At 41.8% G+C, this 26,208-nt stretch overlaps 5 protein-coding genes across 5 annotated transcripts; 3 read left to right on the top strand and 2 right to left on the bottom strand.

Annotated features, from left to right (window-relative positions):
- Positions 1–1,079: 1,079 nt before the first annotated feature.
- Positions 1,080–2,900, top strand: LOC113165738 (high choriolytic enzyme 1-like). Its single transcript, XM_026365440.1, has 7 exons — positions 1,080–1,148; positions 1,280–1,354; positions 1,584–1,707; positions 1,842–1,959; positions 2,203–2,381; positions 2,545–2,626; positions 2,768–2,900. Exons 1-7 carry the CDS (start codon positions 1,080–1,082, stop codon positions 2,898–2,900), a joined length of 780 nt encoding a protein of 259 aa, XP_026221225.1.
- Positions 2,901–4,895: 1,995 nt separating this feature from the next.
- On the bottom strand, positions 4,896–6,640 carry LOC113165737 (high choriolytic enzyme 1-like). The gene is made up of 6 exons (XM_026365439.1): positions 6,526–6,640; positions 6,032–6,178; positions 5,780–5,897; positions 5,358–5,536; positions 5,166–5,247; positions 4,896–5,022 (listed from the first exon to the last, which is right to left on the bottom strand). Exons 1-6 carry the CDS (start codon positions 6,638–6,640, stop codon positions 4,896–4,898), a joined length of 768 nt encoding a protein of 255 aa, XP_026221224.1.
- Positions 6,641–8,018: 1,378 nt separating this feature from the next.
- Positions 8,019–9,954, top strand: LOC113165736 (high choriolytic enzyme 1-like). The gene is made up of 6 exons (XM_026365438.1): positions 8,019–8,133; positions 8,500–8,646; positions 8,854–8,971; positions 9,214–9,392; positions 9,566–9,647; positions 9,822–9,954. Exons 1-6 carry the CDS (start codon positions 8,019–8,021, stop codon positions 9,952–9,954), a joined length of 774 nt encoding a protein of 257 aa, XP_026221223.1.
- Positions 9,955–16,199: 6,245 nt separating this feature from the next.
- LOC113165735 (high choriolytic enzyme 1-like) lies at positions 16,200–17,944 on the bottom strand. Its single transcript, XM_026365437.1, has 7 exons — positions 17,876–17,944; positions 17,629–17,744; positions 17,335–17,459; positions 17,083–17,200; positions 16,661–16,839; positions 16,469–16,550; positions 16,200–16,326 (listed from the first exon to the last, which is right to left on the bottom strand). The coding sequence occupies exons 1-7, from the start codon at positions 17,942–17,944 to the stop codon at positions 16,200–16,202; spliced, it is 816 nt and encodes a 271-aa protein (XP_026221222.1).
- Positions 17,945–19,322: 1,378 nt separating this feature from the next.
- On the top strand, positions 19,323–21,213 carry LOC113165734 (high choriolytic enzyme 1-like). Its single transcript, XM_026365436.1, has 7 exons — positions 19,323–19,391; positions 19,523–19,638; positions 19,807–19,931; positions 20,139–20,256; positions 20,499–20,677; positions 20,857–20,938; positions 21,081–21,213. Exons 1-7 carry the CDS (start codon positions 19,323–19,325, stop codon positions 21,211–21,213), a joined length of 822 nt encoding a protein of 273 aa, XP_026221221.1.
- The last annotated feature ends 4,995 nt before the right edge of the window (positions 21,214–26,208 follow it).

The raw sequence follows: 26,208 nt of genomic DNA, 5'->3' as shown, positions 1-26,208 counted from the left end.
CACAGGTCAGAACCATGCAGCAGCATTACTGTAGTTTGAGGAGCATTAGGAGCAGCAGCACTACTCACTTACCTTTAGCTCTTCACTTCAGGTAGAAGAGGAGGAACTGTGATGCTCTGTGAAGGATCTGCTCATCCTCTTTTATAGCAGAGCCTGCAGAGGTCCACCTGTTAGCAGAACATACAGAGGATTAGCTCAGTAACACTGGAGCAAACCATGATGTTTACTTCCTTATTGTCAGCTCTCTGTCCCCACTGTCCACCCTCAACTCATACATGCTCGTACTAATCCAGGAAAACAAGGGAGGTGGTAAAATGTAGTATTTGAAGTGTTTGGTGTTTCTACTGAGAGATTTTAGTGGTTTGAGACAAAATATTCAGACTATTGGAAAATTAGATTCACTACATCAGGGGATGATTTTGAAATGGTTTCATTGGTTAATATTCAACCACAGACATATTTTCAAATATATATAGTTTACAAAACTGAATTAACAAAGGTTTTAAATTAAGAATTGTTTTACTTTCTCTTCTTTAGGGTCTATTGACCATCCACAACTGATGATGCTGCATTTGTCTTTCCTTTACCTGCAAATACTTCTGCTGTTACTGCCACAGTGTAAGTATCGACTTTATCATGACAACAAACAGTCACAAACAAAAAATCTGCATTAAAAAAAAGTCATCATAATGAATCCATGCTGAGAGGAAATCTTGTGTGAATTCAGTTTTGTACTTTGTCTTTTACTAATTATTAGTGAGATTAGTATGAGCATGTATGAGTTGAGGGTGGACAGTGTGGACAGAGAGCTGACAATAAGGAAGTAAACATCATGGTTTGCTCCAGTGTTACTGAGCTAATCCTCTGTATATTCTGCTAACAGGTGGACCTCTGCAGGCTCTGCTATAAAAGAGGATGAGCAGATCCTTCACAGAGCATCAGTTCCTCCTCTCCTACCTGAAGTGAAGAGCTAAAGGTAAGTGAGTAGTGCTGCTGCTCCTAATGCTCCTCAAACTACAGTAATGCTGCTGCATGGTTCTGACCTGTGTTCTGTTTCAGTCTGTTAGTTGTTCAGTAACATGGCAGCGATCAAGTGCATCCTGGGTCTCCTGGTCCTGTTTGCAGTCTCAGCCTGGACTGAGGCCATGGTGAGTCTCACAGCTGAGGTCTTCACTCAGGTCTTCATGTGTCCAGGTTTAAAGTTCTGACCTTTCCTTTTTGATATTCTCAGTATCTGTGTCGATGACAAACAGAAACTCTGGGACTTTTCTGTGTGCAGGTTGTGAGGAGAGAAAGTGGAGACGACGACATAGAAGATGAAGGAATCCTGACGGTGGCAGAGCAGCTGGAGAAAGTCAACAGAAATATCAGTGAGACACATTCAGACATCACATTTATTTAGAGAAATAAACAAATACAGAGACTTGTTCAAATTGAGTCACTGGGTTGTTGTTAGCTTCACTAATCATTTCCATACAGAACCAGTGTTTGTGTAGAAAACGCATGTTGGAACTTCTGATTATCTTTGGTGTCTCTGCTGTTTCCACAAACTCTCTGCAGGTCTTTACCAAGATGGTTTCCAGATAATAGGTGACATCGCTGTGCCCATCAACAGGAACGCTGACCCCTGTGTCCAGAGAGGATGCAAGTGGCCTAAATCCTCCGATGGCAAAGTTTACATTCCTTATGTGATCGCTAACAGCTACAGTAAGAACCTTCACGACTCTGCACCAAGTGCAGATCACTTCACCATAGTCGTCTCCAATAAAGCACAAAATCTTTGTTCTTATAGTTTTCATTTGACGTTAATGTGATTTTCCTCTTTGTGTTTCCACCTTCAGCTTCTCAGCAGCTCAGTGTCATTACAACAGCCATCAACTCCTTCTCTGCCTCCACCTGTATTCGCTTCTTCCCCCGCACCACCCAGACAGACTACATCAACATACAGTCTCTGGATGGGTTTGTAACACAGACATTTATTCTCCTGTATCAGTGACAACTCTAAGTCCTGTTCTGCAGCTTTTCCACTGCAGGAACTTACAGAGCCAAAGCTGAACTTTGCTCCATTGGTTCAGGTTCTGCTGTTGTTTCCACTCAGTTCTCTTCAGATCCAAGTTCTGTGTTTAGTTCAGTGATGCTGTTGAAGAATGAAGCGTTCTCAGTGTGATGTGGGACTTCCTGTGTTCTCCTACATCTGTGCAGATGCTACTCCCTTGTGGGTCGTCAGGGAAATGTACAGACAGTGTCTCTGAAAAGTCAGGGCTGCATTTATTTTGGAACGGTCCAACATGAGCTGATCCACGCCCTGGGCTTCAACCATGAGCAGTGCCGCTCCGACAGAGACCAGCACATCAAGATCCTGCTGCAGAACGTCATCCCTGGTAGGATGCTGTTGTCACGTCTCCTCACTTCAGTTGATTTCATTGGTCTATTTTGAGTTTAAGACAGAATCTGGTTATTAACTTTTTATAATCAACTCATTTTTTTTATCTACTTGTGACACTGTGAGTCCTTTTTGATGGGCCCTAATTTCCTTTACTGCAGGTGAACAATACAACTTTGACAAGATCAACACTCTGAACCAAGGAACTCCTTATGACTACAACTCTGTCATGCACTACGGCAGGTCAGTACATCTATGAAATCCACCAGCTCCATAGCTGGACTCTACTAATCTTTTGTATTTTCTGCAGCTCTGTCTTCTATATACGATCACCAGTTGAACTAAATATAATTTAAAATCACTTACTCGGTCTGTTCCCTGCAGACTGGCTTTCTCCAAGGACAACGTCAGCCCCACCATGGTGGCTATTCCTGACAGCAATGCTGTCTTTGGCACGGCCACACAGATGAGCCAGAACGACATCGACCGCATCAACCTGCTGTACTGCTCAAAGTAGTTGTAGTTCAGATTAGAGTGGGTATGTGTGCTCAAAACCTTTGTGTTTTGTCTCATAAGAGCGACAGTTTATGAACATATCAGACACACTGGTTTAGTGCTCCCAGTGGGTAATATGAACAGAAAGGAGTCTGTTCATTCTGGATTAAAAACTCTATTTTCACTTTATGGACATTTTTCATTTTCATTTATCTATGTATTATATTTATGACACGTGGGATGGCATAACTCACATTCAATTGGCCAATTTGCTTGTAAAGATCGCAATAGCTGCGCCGGTTAAAATGAAAGTGACCCGCTAGATTTGGAAACAAAACGTTTGGTTAGGTCTGTAGCTCTGGGTCCGTATGGGACAGCCTCTGGGTCCGGATCCAGACCGCGGTCTGCCTGTTAGTGACCCTTGCTCTATGACCTCATCAAACACACTCCAGAATCTCTTCTTCTCTTCTAACTCACAGTCAACTTGTGGAGCATACCCACTGACTACATTCACCATCACCCCTTCGATTTCTAGCTTTAGGCTCATCACCCTGTCTGAGACTCTTTTCCCCTCTAGGACATTGTTCACAAACTCCCCCTTCAGGATCACTCCTACCCCGTTTCTCTTCCTATCCACACCATGGTAGAACAGTTTGTATCCTCCTCCAATGCTACGTGCCTTGCTGCCCTTCCACCTTGTCTCCTGTACACACAGAACATCTACCTTCCTTCTCTCCATCATGTCTGCCAGCTCTCTGCCTTTCCCTGTCATTGTGCCAACGTTAAGAGTCCCTATTCTCAGATCTATGTTCCTGCCTTTTCCCTTCTCTCTCTGACCACAAACCCTTCTTCCTCCCCTCTTTCTTCGACCAACAGTAGTCAAATTTCCACCAGCACCCTGTAGGTTAACAGCATCGGTAGCAGTCGTTGTTAACCCGGGCCTCAACCGATCTGGTATGAAAGTCTTATTTGCATTGTTATTTTGGCAATTTTTACACCGGATGCCCTTTCTGATGCAACCGTCTGTATTTATCCGGGCTTGGGACCAGCACAGAAGTCACTGGCTTGCAACCCCTGTGACTAGATTGTTGTATCCATCCCCTGACTTATGCTTTTCAGTTACCTATTCTCTGAGTTGCTGGGATTGTTTATTTGTCTTTACGGTCTAATGCTAGCCAGGAATACTGTAAAACCAGTGACTGGACCTTTCAGACACAAGTTCTTTTATACTGCAGTCACTTGAGATTCATGTACTGCACTCAGGTGATTCCCATTTCACTAATAGTGGGACTACTAGCACTGAGTATCAGGACCTCTGTTGGAGGTAGGTCATTCATTTTAAGAGGGCTGAATAATAATGCTAACACTGTCACGTTATACATTTTATTTAACTGACATTATTTTGTAGAAAACTGTTTTCACATTAACATTAACGATGTGTTTTTCTGATATGTTTTTGTCGAAATTGCCAACTTTTATTGACTGTGATTGATTTCATTTCAATAAAAGGGTGAAACACCCAAGTGGTTGAACTTGTATTAGGCACTATATTATCTCTGTCCTCTGCCTAGACAATGCTTTTCTGTTTTGACTGGTACGTTGTTCTCAGCTGTTTCTAGGTCTGAGAATTGACCTTCCTGTGTTGATGCTCTCTTGGATGCATAACACGTTTTTGACAGCTGATCAGTGTGAAGCTACTCAACCCGTTTCATCAAGTAAATCTGAATTTAAGTCCTCACAAGCTTTTTATTGGATATTCTTTTTGTGCAGCATATTTGTCTGTCGGTGCATAAAACATATCATAAAATAAAAGGGATGAAAGTTGACAACAAGAGAAGTGTGTTTAAAATCTATCTTTATTGAGTAAATAAAACTGGAACTTAATTACTCAAGGGTTTCTATTTTCACACAACAGGATAATTAATAACCAGAATATTTTAAATTCATCATAATGATGTTTCATGATGTTTAAACCACAGATGTCTGTCAGGTCCCAGAACCTTCAGTGTAGTTACTTTTAGCAGTACAGCAGGTTGATGCGGTCGATGTCGTTCTGGCTCATCTGTGTGGCCGTGCCAAAGACAGCGTTGCTGTCAGGAATAGCCACCATGGTGGGGCTGACGTTGTCCTTGGAGAAAGCCAGTCTGCAGTGAACAAACAGAAACAGTGATGTTAAATTGTACTTTAGTTCAACTGGTGATTGTAAATAGAATAGAAAAGCTGCAGATAATACCAAACACTAGTAGAGTCCAGTGATGCAGCTGGTGGATTTCATAGATGTACTGACCTGCCGTAGTGCATGACAGAGTTGTAGTCATAAGGAGTTCCTTGGTTCAGAGTGTTGATCTTGTCAAAGTTGTATGCCATACCTGCAGTAGAGGAAAAACTACTACATTAGAGTATTATAATAGAAATAGACAAACTCAAAATAGACCAACGAAATCAACTGAAGTGAGGAGACGTGACAACAGCATCCTACCAGAGATGACGTTCTGCAGCAGGATCTTGATGTGCTGGTCTCTGTCGGAGCGGCACTGCTCATGGTTGAAGCCCAGGGCGTGGATCAGCTCATGTTGGACCGTTCCAAAATAAATGCAGCCCTGACTTTTCAGAGACACTGTCTGTACATTTCCCTGACGACCCACAAGGGAGTAGCATCTGTACAGATGTAGGAGAACACAGGAAGTCCCACATCAGAGTGAGAACGCTTCATTCTTCTACAGCATCACTGAACTAAGCACTGAACTTGGATCTAAAGAGAACTGAGTGGAAACAACAGCAGAACCTGAACCAATGGAGCAAAGTTCAGCTTTGGCTCTGTAAGTTCCTGCAGTGGAAAAGCTGCAGAACAGGACTTAGAGTTGTCAGTGATACAGGAGAATAAATGTCTGTGTTACAAACCCATCCAGAGACTGTATGTTGACGTAGTCTGTCTGGGTGGTGCGGGGGATGAAGCGAATACAGGTGGAGGCAGAGAAGGAGTTGATGGCTGTTGTAATGACACTGAGCTGCTGAGAAGCTGAAGGTGGAAACACAAAGAGGAAAATCACATTAACGTCAAATGAAAACTATAAGAACAAAGATTTTGTGCTTTATTGGAGATGACTATGGTGAAGTGATCTGCACTTGGTGCAGAGTCGTGAAGGTTCTTACTGTAGCTGTTAGCGATCACATAAGGAATGTAAACTTTGCCATCAGAGGATTTAGGCCACTTGCATCCTCTCTGGACACAGGGGTCAGCGTTCCTGTTGATGGGCACAGCGATGTCACCTTGTATCTGGAAACCATCTTGGTAAAGACCTGCAGAGAGTTTGTGGAAACAGCAGAGACATCAAAGATAATCAGAAGTTACAATATAGGTACAACTTAAAGTGTTAGAGCTGAAGTGTTACATGTTCTATAAATTAATTTGAACAAGTCTCTGTATTTATTTATTTCTCTTAACAAATGTGATGTCTGAATGTGTCTCACTGATATTTCTGTTGACTTTCTCCAGCTGCTCTGCCACCGTCAGGATTTCTTCATCTTCTATGTCGTCGTCTCCACTTTCTCTCCTCACAACCTGCACACAGAAAAGTCCCAGAGTTTCTGTTTGTCATCGACACAGATACTGAGAATATCAAAAAGCAAAGGTCAGAACTTTAAACCTGGACACATGAAGAGCTGAGTGAAGACCTCAGCTGTGAGACTCACCATGGCCTCAGTCCAGGCTGAGACTGCAAACAGGACCAGGAGACCCAGGATGCACTTGATCGCTGCCATGTTACTGAACAACTATCAGTCTGAAACAGAACACAGGTCAGAACCATGCAGCAGCATTACTGTAGTTTGAGGAGCATTAGGAGCAGCAGCACTACTCACTTACCTTTAGCTCTTCACTTCAGGTAGGAGAGGAGGAACTGTGATGCTCTGTGAAGGATCTGCTCATCCTCTTTTATAGCAGAGCCTGCAGAGGTCCACCTGTTAGCAGAATATACAGAGGATTAGCTCAGTAACACTGGAGCAAACCATGATGTTTACTTCCTTATTGTCAGCTCTCTGTCCCCACTGTCCACCCTCAACTCATACATGCTCGTACTAATCTCACTAATAATTAGTAAAAGACAAAGTACAAAACTGAATTCAAACAAGATTTCCTCTCAGCATGGATTCATTATGATGACGTTTTTTTTTTATGCAGATTTTTTGTTTGTGACTTGTTTGTTGTCATGATAAAGTCAATACTTACACTGTGGCAGTAACAGCAGAAGTATTTGCAGGTAAAGGAAAGACAAATGCAGCATCATCAGTTGTGGATGGTCAATAGACCCTAAAGAAGAGAAAGTAAAACAATTCTTAATTTAAAACCTTTGTTAATTCAGATTTATTGTTTCTATTTCTTGTGATTTTGTTGTTAATATGAATAATCACACTGTCAGTGGTGAAGGAAGTTTTACCATCCCTTACTAGTGTAAAAGTTGTATTATCAGAGTTAATTGTTAAAAAGTAAAAGTACAACAGTATAGTCAGCAAAACATACTAAATTATTAACAGTGACAATAATTGTAACAAAAGAAAATAAAACAAAAATAACTTTTTAATAATATTAATTATTATATAATATAATTATAATTATAATATATATGATTATAATTATATATATTTGATTTGAAAATATGTCTGTGAATTTTAACCAATGAAACATTTTCAAAATCATCCCCTAATGTAGTGAATCTAATTTTCCAATAGTCTGAATATTTCATCTCAAAGCAGTTAGATCTCTCAGTAGAAACACCAAACACTTCAAATACTACATTTTACCACCTCCCTTGTTTTCCTGGATTAGTACGAGCATGTATGAGTTGAGGGTGGACAGTGGGGACAGAGAGCTGACAATAAGGAAGTAAACATCATGGTTTGCTCCAGTGTTACTGAGCTAATCCTCTGTATATTCTGCTAACAGGTGGACCTCTGCAGGCTCTGCTATAAAAGAGGATGAGCAGATCCTTCACAGAGCATCACAGTTCCTCCTCTCCTACCTGAAGTGAAGAGCTAAAGGTAAGTGAGTAGTGCTGCTGCTCCTAATGCTCCTCAAACTACAGTAATGCTGCTGCATGGTTCTGACCTGTGTTCTGTTTCAGACTGATAGTTGTTCAGTAACATGGCAGCGATCAAGTGCATCCTGGGTCTCCTGGTCCTGTTTGCAGTCTCAGCCTGGACTGAGGCCATGGTGAGTCTCACAGCTGAGGTCCTCACTCAGCTCTTCATGTGTCCAGGTTTAAAGTTCTGACCTTTCCTTTTTGATATTCTCAGTATCTGTGTCGATGACAAACAGAAACTCTGGGACTTTTCTGTGTGCAGGTTGTGAGGAGAGAAAGTGGAGACGACGACATAGAAGATGAAGGAATCCTGACGGTGGCAGAGCAGCTGGAGAAAGTCAACAGAAATATCAGTGAGACACATTCAGACATCACATTTATTTAGAGAAATAAACAAATACAGAGACTTGTTCAAATTGAGTCACTGGGTTGTTGTTAGCTTCACTAATCATTTCCATACAGAACCAGTGTTTGTGTAGAAAACGCATGTTGGAACTTCTGATTATCTTTGGTGTCTCTGCTGTTTCCACAAACTCTCTGCAGGTCTTTACCAAGATGGTTTCCAGATACAAGGTGACATCGCTGTGCCCATCAACAGGAACGCTGACCCCTGTGTCCAGACTGGATGCAAGTGGCCTAAATCCTCTGATGGCAAAGTTTACATTCCCTATGTGATCTCTAACAGCTACAGTAAGAACCTTCATGACTCTGCACCAAGTGCAGATCACTTCATCATAGTCGTCTCCAACAAAGCCACGATTTAAACAACTTAGTAGATTCAGACTAACACATGATTATTTATCAAAGGTTTTTAAACAGAAAGAAAATTAAAATCTTTGTTCTTACAGTTTTCATTTGACGTTAATGTGATTTTCCTCTTTGTGTTTCCACCTTCAGCTTCTCAGCAGCTCAGTGTCATTACAACAGCCATCAACTCCTTCTCTGCCTCCACCTGTATTCGATTCTTCCCCCGCACCACCCAGACAGACTACGTCAACATAAAGTCTCTGGATGGGTTTGTAACACAGACATTTATTCTCCTGTATCACTGACAACTCTAAGTCCTGTTCTGCAGCTTTTCCACTGCAGGAACTCACAGAGCCAAAGCTGAACTTTGCTCCATTGGTTCAGGTTCTGCTGTTGTTTCCACTCAGTTCTCTTTAGATCGAGTTCTGTGTTTAGTTCAGTGATGCTGTTGAAGAATGAAGCGTTCTCAGTGTGATGTGGGACTTCCTGTGTTCTCCTACATCTGTGCAGATGCTACTCATATGTGGGTCGTCAGGGAAATGTACAGACGGTGTCTCTGAAAAGTGAGGGCTGCATTTATTTTGGAACGGTCCAACATGAGCTGATCCACGCCCTGGGCTTCAACCATGAGCAGTGCCGCTCCGACAGGGACCAGCACATCAAGATCCTGCTGCAGAACGTCATCCCTGGTAGGATGCTGCGATCACGTCTCCTCACTTCAGTTGATTTCATTGGTGTATTTTTTAATTGAGACAGAATTTGACTTAATTGTTTCTTATAATCAACTGAATTTTTATCTACTTGTGACACTGTGAATCCATTTTGATGACTCCTAACGCGATATATTTTTCCTCTACTACAGGTGAAGAATACAACTTTGACAAGATCAACACTCTGAATCTGGGAACTCCTTATGACTACAACTCTGTCATGCACTACGGCAGGTCAGTACATCTATGAAACCCACCAGCTCCATAGCTGGACTCTAGTTTTCAGCAGGTGCTTCTCAAACAGGAGCAGATAGTGTTTGGTACTTTCTGCAGCTCTGTCTTCTATATACGATCACCAGTTGACCTCAAGTACAATTTAAAATCACTGTCTCGGTCTGTTCCCTGCAGACTGGCTTTCTCCAAGGACAACGTCAGCCCCACCATGGTGGCTATTCCCAACAGCAACACTGTCTTTGGCACGGCCACACAGATGAGCCAGAACGACATCGACCGCATCAACCTGCTGTACTGCTCAAAGTAGCTACACTGAAGGTTCTGGGACCTGACAGACATCTGTGGTTTAAACATCATGAAACTTCATTATGATGAATTTAAACTATGGAGATTATTAATTATCCTGTTGAGTAAAAACAGTCCCACCAAAGAAGCATGAGTTATTGTTTTTGTTTAATTTGAATCAATAAATTTTGATCATCTCCATTTGTTTGTTACTTCATTATTTTATTGATAATTGCTAATCACAGTTAGATTTCATGGTTAGATTTATGACAAAAGCACAGCCAAAAAAAAAAAAAAAAAAAAAACAATTAAATCAATTAAATCTTAAAAAAAAAAAAGAATAAATGAATCTTGCAATTAATCGTTTTTCCTAGAGCATTTGACTTTAAAGTTTATCTCAGTGTTCCAGATATTTTGCTTGCATTGTACCTCACTTATAAGTCACTTTGGATAAAAGCGTCTGCCAAACAACTAAATGTAAATGTGTGGAGCTATGTGTAGAGAATCTAGTTTACCCTGTGTGATTGGTGGTCTATGGAGGAGGAGAAGGCTTCACTGTTTAAACTGCAGCCTTTGACACTGTGTGTCACGAGTCTGAGGAAAGACTCCACTGCCAGAGACAGACAGAGACAAGAATAGATTTAAAGGTTTTTATTACCAATAAAGATGCAAGTAATGATGAGAATGCTTTCCGCTGGGCTCCAGCAGGAGGGAGAGGGCGTCGAGTAGGTGAGGTGACCTAGGAGAGGAGAATGATGGTCGGAGTGATAGTAGCACATTGAGTAGCAGACCAGGACAAACTGTGAGATGAGCCAGAAGCCAGATGCGTCGTAGTGTTAAGGAATCGGAAGAGGAAGTAGACCAGAAGAGATAAGCTCGGCGGTGGCAACTGGAGAGCTAGCTGGAGGATTGGTGACTGGAGAGCCGGCTGGAAAGACGATGAATAGAGAGCCAGCTGCAGAGCCGGCTGGAGGGATGGTGACTGGAGAGCTTACAGAAGAACCAATGACTGGAGAGCCGGCTGGAGAGTTGGTGACTGAAGAGTCGGCAAATGCAGAGGAGCAGAAGTCAGACCACGATCGCTAGTTTTAGGACTGTCCAAGGAAACAGGAGAAGGCGAGTGGCCGCTACAATGTCATCCTACCACAGACAGGCTGTAACAGGAACAGGTGTAGCAGGATCAGGAGTGGCATTCGCCATGACCGGAGCAGGAGCCACTGCCGGGGCTTAAGATGAAGCCGGGGCCTGGAGGGATGACGCCTCTGATGGAATGGCCACAGGTATCTGGCTCGATCAGAGGGCCAGATGAGGTAGGCATAATCCTCCAGGTAGCTGGGCATATAAACAAGTCCCATCCCAAACTGGTTCATTCACAGGGAGATCCAACACTGAGAAAGAACAGGGGAATAGAGAGGGGAATAGTAGCAGGGACAGGTCAGATACTGAGATAACGAGGGAGAGAACAGATCAGGAGGGATTAACCTGACAACACCGGAGGATCATGTAAAGATTGGTTGGAGGGAGTACACGTCTGGTAAGAGGAATCAGGAAGAGACAGGTCAGAGGGAATACAGGTCCAGTACTGCGAGCAGGGAGAAGACGAGGGAGAGACTAGATCAGGAGGGATGAAACTCACGGTACCGGGCAAAAGCAGGGTCCAGGGCAGGCAGAGCCCGTCATAAGGAGGCAGTCCAAAGTTAGAGCGGGATAGTGTTGCTCTCAGATTGATGTGAGACTATCTGGAAACCTGGAAAACCAGGTGTAGTCAATCTGCAATCAGCAGGTCATGTGGCAGAGAGGAGAACAACCAGGAAACGGACCAACCTAGGAAATGAGGGACAGACAGACAGGAGGAGCTGAAAAGTGACACTGTGAACCACCAGATCCTGCTGTTTGCAGTCTCTGATTTGGGCATCACTGTTCTGACCTGGCTTAAGTCTTTCGTGTAACTCTCACTGACTGTCCCTTGGTGTGCCGCAGGGCTCAGTTGTTGTTTCTCTGCTTTTTTTCCATCTATACGACATCCCTAGGTTTCATTATCCAGTAGCATGGCTTGTCATCACTATCATTGCTATGCTAAAGACACACACCTTTTGCTCTTTTTCACCAGATGACTCTGGTCTCACTTTGTCATTAGGCATCTCTGCTTGGATAAGAGAGAGGCATATTCAACTCCAAAGAACTTGTGTTTCTAGCAAGATATTTAGTTCAACACAAGATCAGCATCTGTCACCGTTTCAGCCTGTGTCAACTGTGGGTTTTCCTCCTCTCTCCCTCTGGTCTCCGACCACCAGCCACTTCTCTCCCTGTGTCCCAGTAATTAATTGCACATTAGCTTCACCTGTGTTCCCCTGTCCCTACAAAAACTCTCCTCAGTCCTTCCCTGCTGTCAGATCGTTGTTGTTCCCCAACCTGTGTGATCCTCTGAACTTTGCCCCTCTGAACTCTGGTGGTTTTCTTTTGTTCTTTGGTTTCTTGTGCCCGCCATGTTGGTAGTTTTATGTTGTTACTTTGTCTTCATGTTTTTGCCTGTTTTTGTAGGGACACCCCCCTTAGTTCCCCTTTTTGTGTACTTTTCTAAAATAAATCCTGTTTCTATTCATCCCTGCCTCGTCCCTTTCCCTTTAATTTGTGACGGAATCAACAGTCGGGTCTTCAATGATTGTCCCCACTTAGTATGCAAGAAACCAGGGGGTGATCATTGATGATCAACTGAGCTTTACCGACCACATCTCCTTAGTCTAGAGGGCATGCAGATGTACTGAATTCAAAATCAAGAATCAGACCCTACCTTTCAGACTATGCAACACAAATCATTGTGCAGGCTCTGGTCATATCTCGTCTTAACTACTAAAGTGTCTTATGGACTGGGTTACAAGTCACCACTTTTCAGATCTGTGCACCGGCTTCCTGTAGCTGCTAAATCAGGTCCAAAGCTCCAACCCTCTTATGTTTACTTCTGCTGTTGTGTGTTTTTTTTTTTTTTTTTTTTTCATTGTTGGAAATACTGTTAAATCTACTGAAGCTGTCGATTAGGTTCCATTTTCTTTTGTTCTTGCTTCCTGTTTTACTGCTTTATTTTGTGTCACCTTGTCACTTATGGTTGTAGTAATACTGTCTCCTGTCATCATTTCTCTGCTCACCATGCACTCAGCTGTTTCCATTCACCTGTTCCAGCTCTGACACTCGCTCTCTCACCTTCTCCTTCCTTGTCTTTGTTCTGTATTCTCTCCTTTCAGTAGACCCACCTACTCTCACCTGGAGCCCATTGATTTCCTCAGCCTACACTTTTTAAGCTAACCTCACCCTTCACTTCCTGCTGGATTGTTTTGCTGCTGTCAGTCTTCACTTTTGTTCTTTGCTGTTTCAACTGCCATGTGGTCATTGTGCTTTGTCTTTGCTGCCCATTGCGTTCACTGCCTTCTTTAATTTTTCACTCGTTGCTACAATCTTTGATGATGCCAGGGCTCCAGGATTGTCCTATATTTTGCTGTAATCATCTTACCCACTATTTCAGCAAGACTTCCAGGGCCAACGGCTGAGAAGCATCCCCACAACATAATGCTCCCACCACCGTGTTTGGTGTGTGCCAAACATAGCATCTTGTCTGATGGACAAAAAGCACCATTTTGGTCTCATCAGACAAGAGAATCCTCTTCCGCTGGACCATGGAGTCTTTCACATGTCTACAACTCAATTTGTGATTTTAACATGAATTTTATTCAACAGTGACTTTCCCCTAAAGCTTTGACTGGTAAAGAACCCAGGCAACGGTTGTTGTATGTACAGTCTCACCTATCTCAGTTGCTAAAGCTTGTAACTCCCTCAGAGTAGTCATCGTTGCGTTAGTGGCCTTTCTCACGAGTCTCCTTCTTGCACAGTCACTCAGTTTGTGTGGACGGCCTGTTCTAGGCAGAGTTACAAGTTTTATATTCCTATCATTTCTTGATTATAGATTTCACTCCATGGGACGTTCAGTGTCTTGGAGATTTTTTTTTTTTGTATCCATCCCCTGACTAATGCTTTTCAATGACCTGTTCTTTGAGTTGCTGGGACTTGTAAATATATGATATGATGTGATGCTTAGCCAATGTTTTAGCTTGTACTCATTTAGCAGCAGTAGTAGTTGATACTTTAAAGTGTACTCATATGATATTAATAGTTGAATAGCATGTTTCATAAAGACCAGAATGGTGTAGGCACTCTGATCGTATAAGACAAGGGTTATATGCACAAGTGTTATTTACTATTAACCCTAGAGGCCAGAGTGGAATGCACAATGTTATATACAATAACCATCAAGGGACAAGGATTGTATGCACAGGCGCCATTTACAATTAACCATTAAACCCATAGCGAAATGGAAAGAATGTAGACCACCTCAAGGAACATGAAATGTATGCAACGGTGCAATTTACCGTTGACCATTAAAATGCTGTAAGGGAATGGAGAAACACTTAGATCACATCAAATGAGTTGGCCAGAGAAGATCGCCATGCGGAAAATCACTGATAACAATATGATAAATGTTATGAGAAAGCTGTTTGCAATTAAGCTGCAAGGCAAGGGAGTGACTTGGTATGGAGGGGGGCCGAGGCACAAGGTGTCTTTTTTATTATGATTTCAGAGCCCAGGATTTATCACTGGGAACGAGAACTGAGGATGAAAAGCTACAGCTACAAGGAATCTGATAACAACAGAGGGGAGAGCAACAGTTGGACCAATGACGGAGGATGGTGAAGGTGAAGGAGTCAGATAGCGCTGAGGTGGACGAGAAAGTTGAGGGAGTCAGACGTGTGGACCAATCAGGATGGAGAACGTGCAAATGTTTATGCAAATGATTGTATTGTTGTGTAGAAAAAGACTGGGTCAGGGACAGATAGAGAGTCAGACTTCGTGAACTGATACACACCTTGTTGTTTGTCAGGGATAGGAAGATCAAGACCCAGAGCTCTGTATGCTTTATTCATTTATTCATTTCTAATACTCATTTACTTTATTAATTGATAAAATAAACATAACTTGAGACCGAAACTTCTTCTCCTATTCCTTCATAAACCAGCACACAGGACTTGGCTGTCACATAGAAGGTTTTTGCTGTAAAAGTAGATTGAGCCACAGTCCAACAGAGTGTTCTTTTGTCTTCATGGTGTAATGGTAACCAGGAATACTGATTAACCAGAGACTGGCCCATCCAGACACAAGTTTCGTTATACTGCAATCACTTGAGACGCATTAACTGCATTCAGGTGATCCCCATTTCACTAATTGTGGGGCTACTAGTACCAGACATCTGGACCTCTGTTGGATTAGTTTAGCCATTTTAAAAGGGGTGAATATTAATGCAAACATGGATTTCACGTTATATATTTTAATTTTATTGACATTACTTTGTAGAAACCTGTTTTCACTTTGACAATGAGGTATTTTTCTGATTTTTTTTTTTTTTTTTATTGACCATGATTGATTTAATGTCAATAAAAGGATAAAACACCCAAGGGGTTGAATTGTTTTTATAGGCACTGTATAATCTCTGTCCTATGCTTTTCTGTTTTGACTAGTACTTTGTTCTCACCTGTTTCTAGGACTGAGAATTGACCTTCCTGTGTTGATGCTCTGTTGAGTGTGAAAATACTAACTTCTTCTTGGATAACCTTGTTGACCAGTGTGAAGCTACTCAACAGGTTTTATCAAGTAAATCTGAATTTAAGTCCATACAAGCTTTTCTTTGGATATTTTCACAGTTATGTGCTGTGATTGTTAGTTAATAAATCATTTTGTTACATCACACATTTACATTTAGTCATTTAGCAGACGCTTTTATTCAAAGCGACTTACAAGTCATTACAAGTTACAAGGGTAGGCAGGGTGCGGAGGTCTTGCCTAAGGACCCCTACTGGAGTTAGGCCACAGCTGGGATTTGAACCCCAGTCTTCCACATGGGAGGTGGTGTTGTTACCACTACACTCACCAGCTGCTGTCACACCAGGTCTGTGGTACTGTGCAGCATATTTTTCTATAGGTTCATAAAACATATCGGAAAATAAAAAGGATGAAAGCTGACAACAAGACAACAGGTGTGTTTAAAATCGATATTTATTGATTAAATTAAACTGGAACCTAATTACTTAAAGTTTTCTGTCATGAGACTGTTTTTACTGAAAAGAATATAAATTATCTACATATTTTAAAGTCATCATAATGATGTTTCATGATGTTTAAACCACAGATGTCTGTCAGGTCCCAGAACCTTCAGTGTAGTTACTTTTAGCAGTACAGCAGGTTGATGCGGTCGATGTCGTTCTGGCTCATTTGTGTGGCCGTGCCAAATACAGCATTGCTGTCAGGAATAGCCACCATGGTGGGGCTGACGTTGTCCTTGGAGAAAGCCAGTCTGCAGGGAACAGACCGAGTCAGTGATTTTAACTTGTACTTTAGTTCAACTAGTGATCGTATATAGAAGACCGAGCTGATGAAAATACCAAACACTGCTAGAGTCCAGCTATGGAGCTGGTGGGTTTCATAGATGTACTGACCTGCCGTAGTGCATGACAGAGTTGTAGTCATAAGGAGTTCCCAGATTCAGAGTGTTGATCTTGTTAAAGTTGTATGCCATACCTGCAGTAGAGGAAAAACTACTACATCACGGTATTATAACAAAAATAGACAAACTCAAAATACACCAATAAAATCAACTGAATTGAGGAGCAGGGATCACAGCATCCTACCAGGGATGACATTCTGCAGCAGGATCTTGATGTGCTGGTCCCTGTCGGAGCGGCACTGCTCATGGTTGAAGCCCAGGGCGTGGATCAGCTCATGTTGGACCGTTCCAAAATAAATGCAGCCCTCACTTTTCAGAGACACCGTCTGTACATTTCCCTGACGACCCACATATGAGTAGCATCTGCACAGATGTAGGAGAACACAGGAAGTCCCACATCACACTGAGAACGTTTCATTCTTCTACAGCATCACTGAACTAAACACTGAACTTGGATCTGAAGAGAACTGAGTGGAAACAACAGCAGAACCTGAACCAATGGAGCAAAGTTCAGCTTTGGCTCTGTAAGTTCCTGCAGTGGAAAAGCTGCAGAACAGGACTTAGAGTTGTCAATGATACAGGAGAATAAATGTCTGTGTTACAAACCCATCCAGAGACTTTATGTTGATGTAGTCTGTCTGGGTGGTGCGGGGGATGAAGCGAATACAGGTGGAGGCAGAGAAGGAGTTGATGGCTGTTGTAATGACTCTGAGCTGCTGAGAAGCTGAAGGTGGAAACACAAAGAGGAAAATCACATAAATGTCAAATAAAAACTATAAGAACGCAGATTTTGTTCTTTATTGGAGACGACTATGGTGAAGTGATCTGCACTTGGTGCAGAGTCATGAAGGTTCTTACTGTAGCTGTTAGCGATCACATAGGGAATGTAAACTTTGCCATCACAGGATTTAGGCCACTTGCATCCAGTCTGGACACAGGGGTCAGCGTTCCTGTTGATGGGCACAGCGATGTCACCTTGTATCTGGAAACCATTTTGGTAAAGACCTGCAGAGAGTTTGTGGAAACAGCAGAGACACCAAAGATAATCAGAAGTTACAATTATAGGTACAACTTAAAGTATTAGAGCTGAAGTGTTACATGTTCTATAAATTAATTTGAAGAAGTCACTGTATTTGTTTATTCCTCTAAATAAATGTGATGTCTGAATGTGTCTCACTGATATTTCTGTTGGCTTTCTCCAGCTGCTCTGCCACCGTCAGGATTCCTTCATCTTCTATGTCGTCGTCTCCACTTTCTCTCCTCACAACCTGCACACAGAAAAGTCCCAGAGTTTCTGTTTGTCATCGACACAGATACTGAGAATATCAAAAAGGAAAGGTCAGAACTTTAAACCTGGACACATGAAGACCTGAGTGAAGACCTCAGCTGTGAGACTCACCATGGCCTCAGTCCAGGCTGAGACTGCAAACAGGACCAGGAGACCCAGGATGCACTTGATCGCTGCCATGTTACTGAACAACTATCAGTCTGAAACAGAACACAGGTCAGAACCATGCAGCAGCATTACTGTAGTTTGAGGAGCATTAGGAGCAGCAGCACTACTCACTTACCTTTAGCTCTTCACTTCAGGTAGAAGAGGAGGAACTGTGATGCTCTGTGAAGGATCTGCTCATCCTCTTTTATAGCAGAGCCTGCTGAGGTCGACCTGTTAGCAGAATATACAGAGGATTAGCTCAGTAACACTGGAGCAAACCATGATGTTTACTTCCTTATTGTCAGCTCTCTGTCCCCACTGTCCACCCTCAACTCATACATGCTCGTACTAATCTCACTAATAATTAGTAAAAGACAAAGTACAAAACTGAATTCAAACAAGATTTCCTCTCAGCATGGATTCATTATGATGACGTTTTTTTTTTATGCAGATTTTTTGTTTGTGACTTGTTTGTTGTCATGATAAAGTCGATACTTACACTGTGGCAGTAACAGCAGAAGTATTTGCAGGTAAAGGAAAGACAAATGCAGCATCATCAGTTGTGGATGGTCAATAGACCCTAAAGAAGAGAAAGTAAAACAATTCTTAATTTAAAACCTTTGTTAATTCAGTTTTATTGTTTCTGTTTCTTGTGATTTTGTTGTTAATATGAATAATCACACTGTCAGTGGTGAAGGAAGTTTTACCAACCCTTACTAGTGTAAAAGTAGTATTATCAGAGTTAATTGTTAAAAAGTAAAAGTACAACAGTATAGTCAGCAAAACATACTAAATTATTAACAGTGACAATAATTGTAACAAAAGAAAATAAAACAAAAATAACTTTTTAATAATATTAATTATTATATAATATAATTATAATTATAATATATATGATTATAATTATATATATTTGATTTGAAAATATGTCTGTGAATTTTAACCAATGAAACATTTTCAAAATCATCCCCTAATGTAGTGAATCTAATTTTCCAATAGTCTGAATATTTTGTCTCAAACCAGTAAAATCTCTCAGTAGAAACACTCAACACTTCAAATACTACATTTTACCACCTCCCTTGTTTTCCTGGATTAGTACGAGCATGTATGAGTTGAGGGTGGACAGTGGGGACAGAGAGCTGACAATAAGGAAGTAAACATCATGGTTTGCTCCAGTGTTACTGAGCTAATCCTCTGTATGTTCTGCTAACAGGTGGACCTCTGCAGGCTCTGCTATAAAAGAGGATGAGCAGATCCTTCACAGAGCATCACAGTTCCTCCTCTCCTACCTGAAGTGAAGAGCTAAAGGTAAGTGAGTAGTGCTGCTGCTCCTAATGCTCCTCAAACTACAGTAATGCTGCTGCATGGTTCTGACCTGTGTTCTGTTTCAGTCTGATAGTTGTTCAGTAACATGGCAGCGATCAAGTGCATCCTGGGTCTCCTGGTCCTGTTTGCAGTCTCAGCCTGGACTGAGGCCACGGTGAGTCTCACAGCTGAGGTCTTCACTCAGCTCTTCATGTGTCCAGGTTTAAAGTTCTGACCTTTCCTTTTTGATATTCTCAGTATCTGTGTCGATGACAAACAGAAACTCTGGGACTTTTCTGTGTGCAGGTTGTGAGGAGAGAAAGTGGAGACGACAACATAGAAGATGAAGGAATCCTGACGGTGGCAGAGCAGCTGGAGAAAGCCAACAGAAATATCAGTGAGACACATTCAGACATCACATTTATTTAGAGAAATAAACAAATACAGTGACTTCTTCAAATTAATTTATAGAACATGTAACACTTCAGCTCTAATACTTTAAGTTGTACCTATATTGTAACTTCTGATTATCTTTGATGTCTCTGCTGTTTCCACAAACTCTCTGCAGGTCTTTACCAAGATGGTTTCCAGATACAAGGTGACATCGCTGTGCCCATCAACAGGAACGCTGACCCCTGTGTCCAGACTGGATGCAAGTGGCCTAAATCCTCTGATGGCAAAGTTTACATTCCCTATGTGATCTCTAACAGCTACAGTAAGAAGCTTCATGACTCTGCACCAAGTGCAGATCACTTCATCATAGTCGTCTCCAACAAAGCCACGATTTAAACAACTTAGTAGATTCAGACTAACACATGATTATTTATCAAAGGTTTTTAAACAGAAATAAAATTAAAATCTTTGTTCTTACAGTTTTCATTTGACGTTAATGTGATTTTCCTCTTTGTGTTTCCACCTTCAGCTTCTCAGCAGCTCAGTGTCATTACAACAGCCATCAACTCCTTCTCTGCCTCCACCTGTATTCGATTCTTCCCCCGCACCACCCAGACAGACTACGTCAACATACAGTCTCTGGATGGGTTTGTAACACAGACATTTATTCTCCTGTATCACTGACAACTCTAAGTCCTGTTCTGCAGCTTTTCCACTGCAGGAACTTACAGAGCCAAAGCTGAACTTTGCTCCATTGGTTCAGGTTCTGCTGTTGTTTCCACTCAGTTCTCTTTAGATCGAGTTCTGTGTTTAGTTCAGTGATGCTGTTGAAGAATGAAGCGTTCTCAGTCTGATTTGGGACTTCCTGTGTTCTCCTACATCTGTACAGATGCTACTCATATGTGGGTCGTCAGGGAAATGTACAGACGGTGTCTCTGAAAAGTGAGGGCTGCATTTATTTTGGAACAGTCCAACATGAGCTGATCCACGCCCTGGGCTTCAACCATGAGCAGTGCCGCTCCGACAGGGACCAGCACATCAAGATCCTGCTGCAGAATGTCATCCCTGGTAGGATGCTGCGATGACTGCTCCTCAATTCAGTTGATTTTATTGGTGTATTTTTAGGTTGAGACAGAATTTGACTTATTTTCTTTTTAAGATCTACAGATTTCTTATCTACTTGTGACAATGTGAATCTATTTTGATCACAATACTCTAATGTGGTAATTTTCTTTTCTCAACTGCAGGTGAAGAATACAACTTTAACAAGATCAACACTCTGAATCTGGGAACTCCTTATGACTACAACTCTGTCATGCACTACGGCAGGTCAGTACATCTATGAAACCCACCAGCTCCATAGCTGGACTCTAGTAGTGTTTGGTATTTTGATCAGCTCTGTCTTCTATATACGATCACCAGTTGACCTCAAGTACAAGTTAAAATCACTGTCTCGGTCTGTTCCCTGCAGACTGGCTTTCTCCAAGGACAACGTCAGCCCCACCATGGTGGCTATTCCCAACAGCAACACTGTCTTTGGCACGGCCACACAGATGAGCCAGAACGACATCGACCGCATCAACCTGCTGTACTGCTCAAAGTAGCTACACTGAAGGTTCTGGGACCTGACAGACATCTGTGGTTTAAATGTCATGAAACATCATTATGATGAATTTAAACAATGACAAAAAAATGTGAAAACAATATGTAATCAATAAATATCGATTTCAAAACACTTCTCGTCTTGTTATGTAAAGTGCACTTTCATCATTTAGATTTTTTGATATGTTCTATAAAACTGTAGAAATATATGCTGCACAGTACCACCGTCTCCGTCTCCTTTAATACAAACAGATCTACAACCTACATCCATGCAAGCTTTTAGGCAACAGCAGAGTGGAAAAACTCCCTTTAGAGAAAGAAACCTCCAGCAGAGCCAGGCTTAGGGTGGGCAGCCATCTGCCTCAAATGGTTGGGGTGAGTGAAACCACAACAAGGAGGAAAAACACTGGGCAGGTCGATAGGACCAGTGACTGCACTCTTTAGATATGCAGCTCCAGGTCTGAGGATACCTGCAGAGGAACACAGAGAGGTGGAAACACAACTATAAGAAAGAGAAGCCACAAAGATAGAGGAAAAAGGAGAGGGGTGAGGAGGGTAAGAATGCGATTAGACATACTGTCTCTGAGATTAGACAGAAGTTAGAGGACATCCAGGCCTTTATGTCTTTTAGGCAAGTTGAAGTTTGATAAATTAATTCCTTTTTTCTGGTTTCATTGATAAATATAGCTGGATATCATCTGCATAGCAATGGACATTTATGTGTGTTTCCTAGTAATATTGCCTAAGAGTGACATATGTATATATAGAGTAAAAAGAATTGGTCCAAGCACAGAACCCTGTGGAACGCTGTAGTATACAGTACATAAATCCAGTAATCCAGGTACGTTAATTGTCAACATTGATGGTAAGAAACAATCTTTACACACCAGCTAACAATAAACATGAGTGATGTGTGGACTATCGAGCATTGAGTCGAGACCTCCGAGAAACAGCTTCTGACGTCCGCCGAGGCCAGGACTGACTTCACGGTAGCGTGTAACCAACTCCAGTCACCACACGCATCACATAGGGCCATGCGGTGGATCCAAGCGACAAGATCTCTGACCAGAAAAGGATGGAACGACGTGTAGCTCAACAGAGAGACAGGAAGAGGGAAAAAGAGAGAGGGAGAGGGAAAGAGAGAGAAGAGGAGAGATAACAGTTCGTTATGATCACAGATAAAGTTTGAAATGAATGTATATTTAGTATAGAGTGCAGCAGGGACTCTGGCAGGACTAACTATGATAGCCTAACTAAAACGGGTGAGCCAGAAGGAAACACAGACATGAGGGCTTCCTGGGATGTAGAGCAACCGATCACTTCACCATCAACAAACTTGAGTGATCAGTGAGAGTGGGGAAGACGGCATCTAAACATACCAGTTCACCATAATGCTCTACGTCCATGAGTCCTTCCCAGATCTATTTACAAAAATGCTTGACTAAATAGGTAGGTTTTTAGCCTAGACTTAAATACTGAGACTGTGTCTGAGTCCTGAACACTATTTTGGAAGGCTATTCCATAACTTTGGGGCTTTGTAAGAAAAAGCTCTGCCCCCAGCTGTAGTTTTTATGGTACGAGGTATTGACAGGCAGCCAGCATCCTCTGATCGAAGTAGGCGTGGTGGATCATAAGACACTAGCAGTTCATTCAGACACTGCGGCGCGAGACCATTTAAGGCTTTAAATGTCAAAAATAGTATTTTATAATCAATGCGAAATTGCACAGGGAGCCAATGAAGTGTAGATAAGATAGGCGAGATGTGATCGTATCTTCTGGTTCGAGTGAGGACTCTCGCTGCTGCATTCTGAACTAACTGAAGCTTGTTTATGCACCTGGTTGAACAGCCAGACAGTAAGGCATTACAGTAGTCCAACCTAGAGGTGATGAAAGCATGGACTAATTTTTCTGCATCGTTTAGTGACAAAATATTCCTTATCTTGGCAATATTTCTGAGGTGAAAGAAAGCTGTCCTGGTGATATTATCTACATGAGCTTCAAATGAAAGACTGGAATCTAGAATCACACCAAGGTCTTTTGGGGGGTGGCTGTGGCTCAATAGGTAGAGCAGTTGACTGCCAATCATAGGATTGGTGGTTCAATTCCAGGCTGCCCCATCACATGCCAAAGTGTCCTTGGGCAAGACACTGAACCCCTAGTTGCCCCCGGTGAGTCAGGTCAGCTGCATAGCAGCTCTGCCATCGGTGTGTGAATGTGTGTGCTTGTGCGTGTGAATGGGTGAATGAGATGCAGTGTAAAGCGCTTTGAGTACCAGCTAGGTAGAAAAGCGCTATATAAGTGCGGACCATTTTACTGTTGCACTAGATGGAACAGAAAGGCCATTTAGAGATACAGTGAAATCTAAAATCTTGCTTCTAGCTGCAGATGATCCTATAACTAGTACTTCTGTCTTATCCGAACTTAGCAGAAGGAAGTTAATTAGCATCCAGTCTCGTATATCCTTTACACATTGCTCAACTTTATTAAGCTGTTTGATCTGGTTTTGATGAAACATATAACTGTGTGTCGTCAGCATAACAATGAAAGTTAATACCATGTTTACGGATAATGTTGCCCAGAGGAAGCATGTCGAGGAAAAAAAGCAGTGGGCCTAAAACTGAACCCTGTAGAACACCAAACTCCACTGGAAAACATGTGGAGTAATCGACATTTAGATCTACATACTGATAACGATTAGTCAAATAGGACTTAAGCCAGGAGAGGGCCGTTCCCTTAGTTCCTACAACATTTTCTAGTCTGTGAAGGAGAATACTATGGTCAATGGTGTCAAAAGCTGCACTGAGGTCGAGTAGCACAAGCATAGAGACACTACCCTGATCAGAGGCCAATAGGAGGTCATTTACTACTTTAACAAGTGCCGTCTCTGTGCTGAGATGAGGCCTAAATCCTGACTGAGAGTTTGTGTATGTTATTTCTATGAAGATACGAAGATAGCTGCCCAGCTACTATCTTTTCGAGAATCTTGGAGATAAAGGGGAGGTTGGATATCGGCCTGCAATTGAACAGCTGACAGGGGTCGAGATCAGTTTTCTTAATTAGATGTTTAATAACTGCTAATTTAAAAGACTTTGGGACATACCCACAGCTGAGTGAGGAATTTATGATTTTCAGCAGGGGTTCTATTATTTCCGGCACTATCTGTTTTTCAAAGTGTGTCGGTATAGGGTCTAATGTAGAAGTTCACTTCAAAGGGAGTAAAGTATTCTAGTTACTGATCTGCCGTGGTTAGTTTATCATCTGCGTCAACTAAATTGTCTGGTTTTAAAGCCTGAATTTTTTTGCCTTATATTTAAAAAATTTTTGAGTGAAAAAGTTCATGAAGTCCTCACTACTGCACAATTCTGTTGTGGGGATATCTGCAGTGGTCTTCTTTCTAGTTCAGGGGTCTCAAACTCAATTGACCTGGGGGCCGCGGGAAGCAGAGGCTGGGTGAGGCTGGGTTTTCCAAAAGGAAACAAAACAAAAATTTCTTCTCAAATCAATTTATATTATAATTAATAAACACATTAGTAATAAATTAATAATAAGAAGAAGAAGCAGCGCTTCCTCTCTCATAGTCGAGCCACATTTGTCTTGAGGGAGGAAGCAGCATGGTTTAAAGATGATCATCAGTAAGTCTGGACCTGTACTTAGACTTATTGAAGTTCAAGGTGAAGAAAAGCTATAAACATACAATGCAAATAGCGCGATGCAAATAAAAAACAATGACCCACAAATAACGGTGCGACCATATAATTGGTCCGGGTTACCGGGGACATTATTGCCGATGGACAGGTGTCGCTGTGTAACTCTAGCGATGTTTCGATCGTGAACGATTCGTTCAATATGAACTAATCTTTTCTATGACTTGGGAGTAATGAGTCCTCTCAGTGAGTGATTCGTTCATTTCCATTTCATTGCAGTACCTTCTCTCGCCACATGGCAGCAGCAGCTCAGTCAGCAGGACAGACAACAGAAATGATTCGTTCAAAACTCACTCAACTGTGCGTCCTTACTCAGGTCCTCGTTCTGTTGTCACGTGACAGCCAGGCCGCTCAGGCTCTGTGTCAGCAGCACTACAGCAGAGTGGGGAAAATCGATTCTTTGAACTGACTCAGATCCGTGAATCTAGAACTGTAAAGTGAACTCATCATTTTGAGTCATTTTGTTCATTTTGTTCATTTTACAGCGGGGTAATCCTCTAGTGGGCGATGTAAAAATAGCCGCGGTTCTCAGACACTATATACTGAAGACAACATGGTTTGTTCAGCTGACAAATTATAATACACAAAATGCCACAAGCAATCGAACATGTGAAAACCTAGGAAAGCAAATACACACCACAATAAAGTGACTTGTGTTCCTGCACCGAGAGACCGATCCGTGAACGAGTTACTGCTGCTGCAGCCTGAGCTGGGTGGTAGAGGACAAGTGAAAGTTAAACTTATTTGGATAATGAGTTTAGACTTTTAAAGCAACAAGTAACAAGTTTCCTAAAATATTTACATGGTGCATTTATTTTGTCCAAAACGCGACATTATTATTATTATTGATGTTGTTATTAATAATGTTACATTTTATTATTTTATGGACGAGAATAGCACAATTAACATGTTTATAATTTTCGAAAGTGTTTATTTACAAACTTAATTTACATTATTTACACAAAATCACTACACACATCTACAAGAATCAAAGACCAATAATTAATTATGATTCCATGAATAAATAATGTCTGTCGGGTGACAAATAAATGACCGTCAGATATCAGACATCATTCATTTCCTTGTTTCTCAGTCCACAGCTCCGTAGCAGAGCTACAGCTGTTACGTGACAAATGAACGAAAGAACGATCCAATCTGTGGTGTCAGACGGTGATCCAACTCTGGGAGATTACTGATAAAGCTCTGTGTGGTAGTTGATGTAAACGTACGTTTAATGCGATAGCGCGGCGCTGAGTATACATTATTAATATGACACACTTTAGTTGAAACAAG

The sequence above is a fragment of the Anabas testudineus genome, chromosome 6, assembly GCF_900324465.2.
Source record: "Anabas testudineus chromosome 6, fAnaTes1.2, whole genome shotgun sequence".
Classification (NCBI taxonomy): Eukaryota; Metazoa; Chordata; class Actinopteri; order Anabantiformes; family Anabantidae; genus Anabas; species Anabas testudineus.
Note: the sequence above shows the minus strand (reverse complement) of the source record. Positions and strands in the feature narration are given on the sequence as shown.

Bases quoted from the DNA above. Each gene is read 5' to 3' on its own strand.
- LOC113165738 (XM_026365440.1), top strand. From the start codon at position 1,080: ATGGCAGCGATCAAGTGCATCCTGGGTCTCCTGGTCCTGTTTGCAGTC. The intron at 1,708-1,841 runs GTAAGAACCTTC...TTCCACCTTCAG, and splicing joins TGTGATCGCTAACAGCTACA to CTTCTCAGCAGCTCAGTGTC. The intron at 1,960-2,202 runs GTTTGTAACACA...ACATCTGTGCAG, and splicing joins AACATACAGTCTCTGGATGG to ATGCTACTCCCTTGTGGGTC.
- LOC113165737 (XM_026365439.1), bottom strand. From the start codon at position 6,640: ATGGCAGCGATCAAGTGCATCCTGGGTCTCCTGGTCCTGTTTGCAGTC. The intron at 6,179-6,525 runs GTTTAAAGTTCT...AACTCTCTGCAG, and splicing joins TCAGCTCTTCATGTGTCCAG to GTCTTTACCAAGATGGTTTC. The intron at 5,023-5,165 runs GTCAGTACATCT...TGTTCACTGCAG, and splicing joins TCTGTCATGCACTACGGCAG to ACTGGCTTTCTCCAAGGACA.
- LOC113165736 (XM_026365438.1), top strand. From the start codon at position 8,019: ATGGCAGCGATCAAGTGCATCCTGGGTCTCCTGGTCCTGTTTGCAGTC. The intron at 8,134-8,499 runs GTTTAAAGTTCT...AACTCTCTGCAG, and splicing joins TCAGCTCTTCATGTGTCCAG to GTCTTTACCAAGATGGTTTC. The intron at 9,393-9,565 runs GTAGGATGCTGC...CCTCTACTACAG, and splicing joins GCTGCAGAACGTCATCCCTG to GTGAAGAATACAACTTTGAC.
- LOC113165735 (XM_026365437.1), bottom strand. From the start codon at position 17,944: ATGGCAGCGATCAAGTGCATCCTGGGTCTCCTGGTCCTGTTTGCAGTC. The intron at 17,745-17,875 runs GTGAGTCTCACA...TTCTGTGTGCAG, and splicing joins CAGCCTGGACTGAGGCCATG to GTTGTGAGGAGAGAAAGTGG. The intron at 16,551-16,660 runs GTAGGATGCTGT...CCTCTACTGCAG, and splicing joins GCTGCAGAATGTCATCCCTG to GTATGGCATACAACTTTAAC.
- LOC113165734 (XM_026365436.1), top strand. From the start codon at position 19,323: ATGGCAGCGATCAAGTGCATCCTGGGTCTCCTGGTCCTGTTTGCAGTC. The intron at 19,392-19,522 runs GTGAGTCTCACA...TTCTGTGTGCAG, and splicing joins CAGCCTGGACTGAGGCCACG to GTTGTGAGGAGAGAAAGTGG. The intron at 19,932-20,138 runs GTAAGAAGCTTC...TTCCACCTTCAG, and splicing joins TGTGATCTCTAACAGCTACA to CTTCTCAGCAGCTCAGTGTC.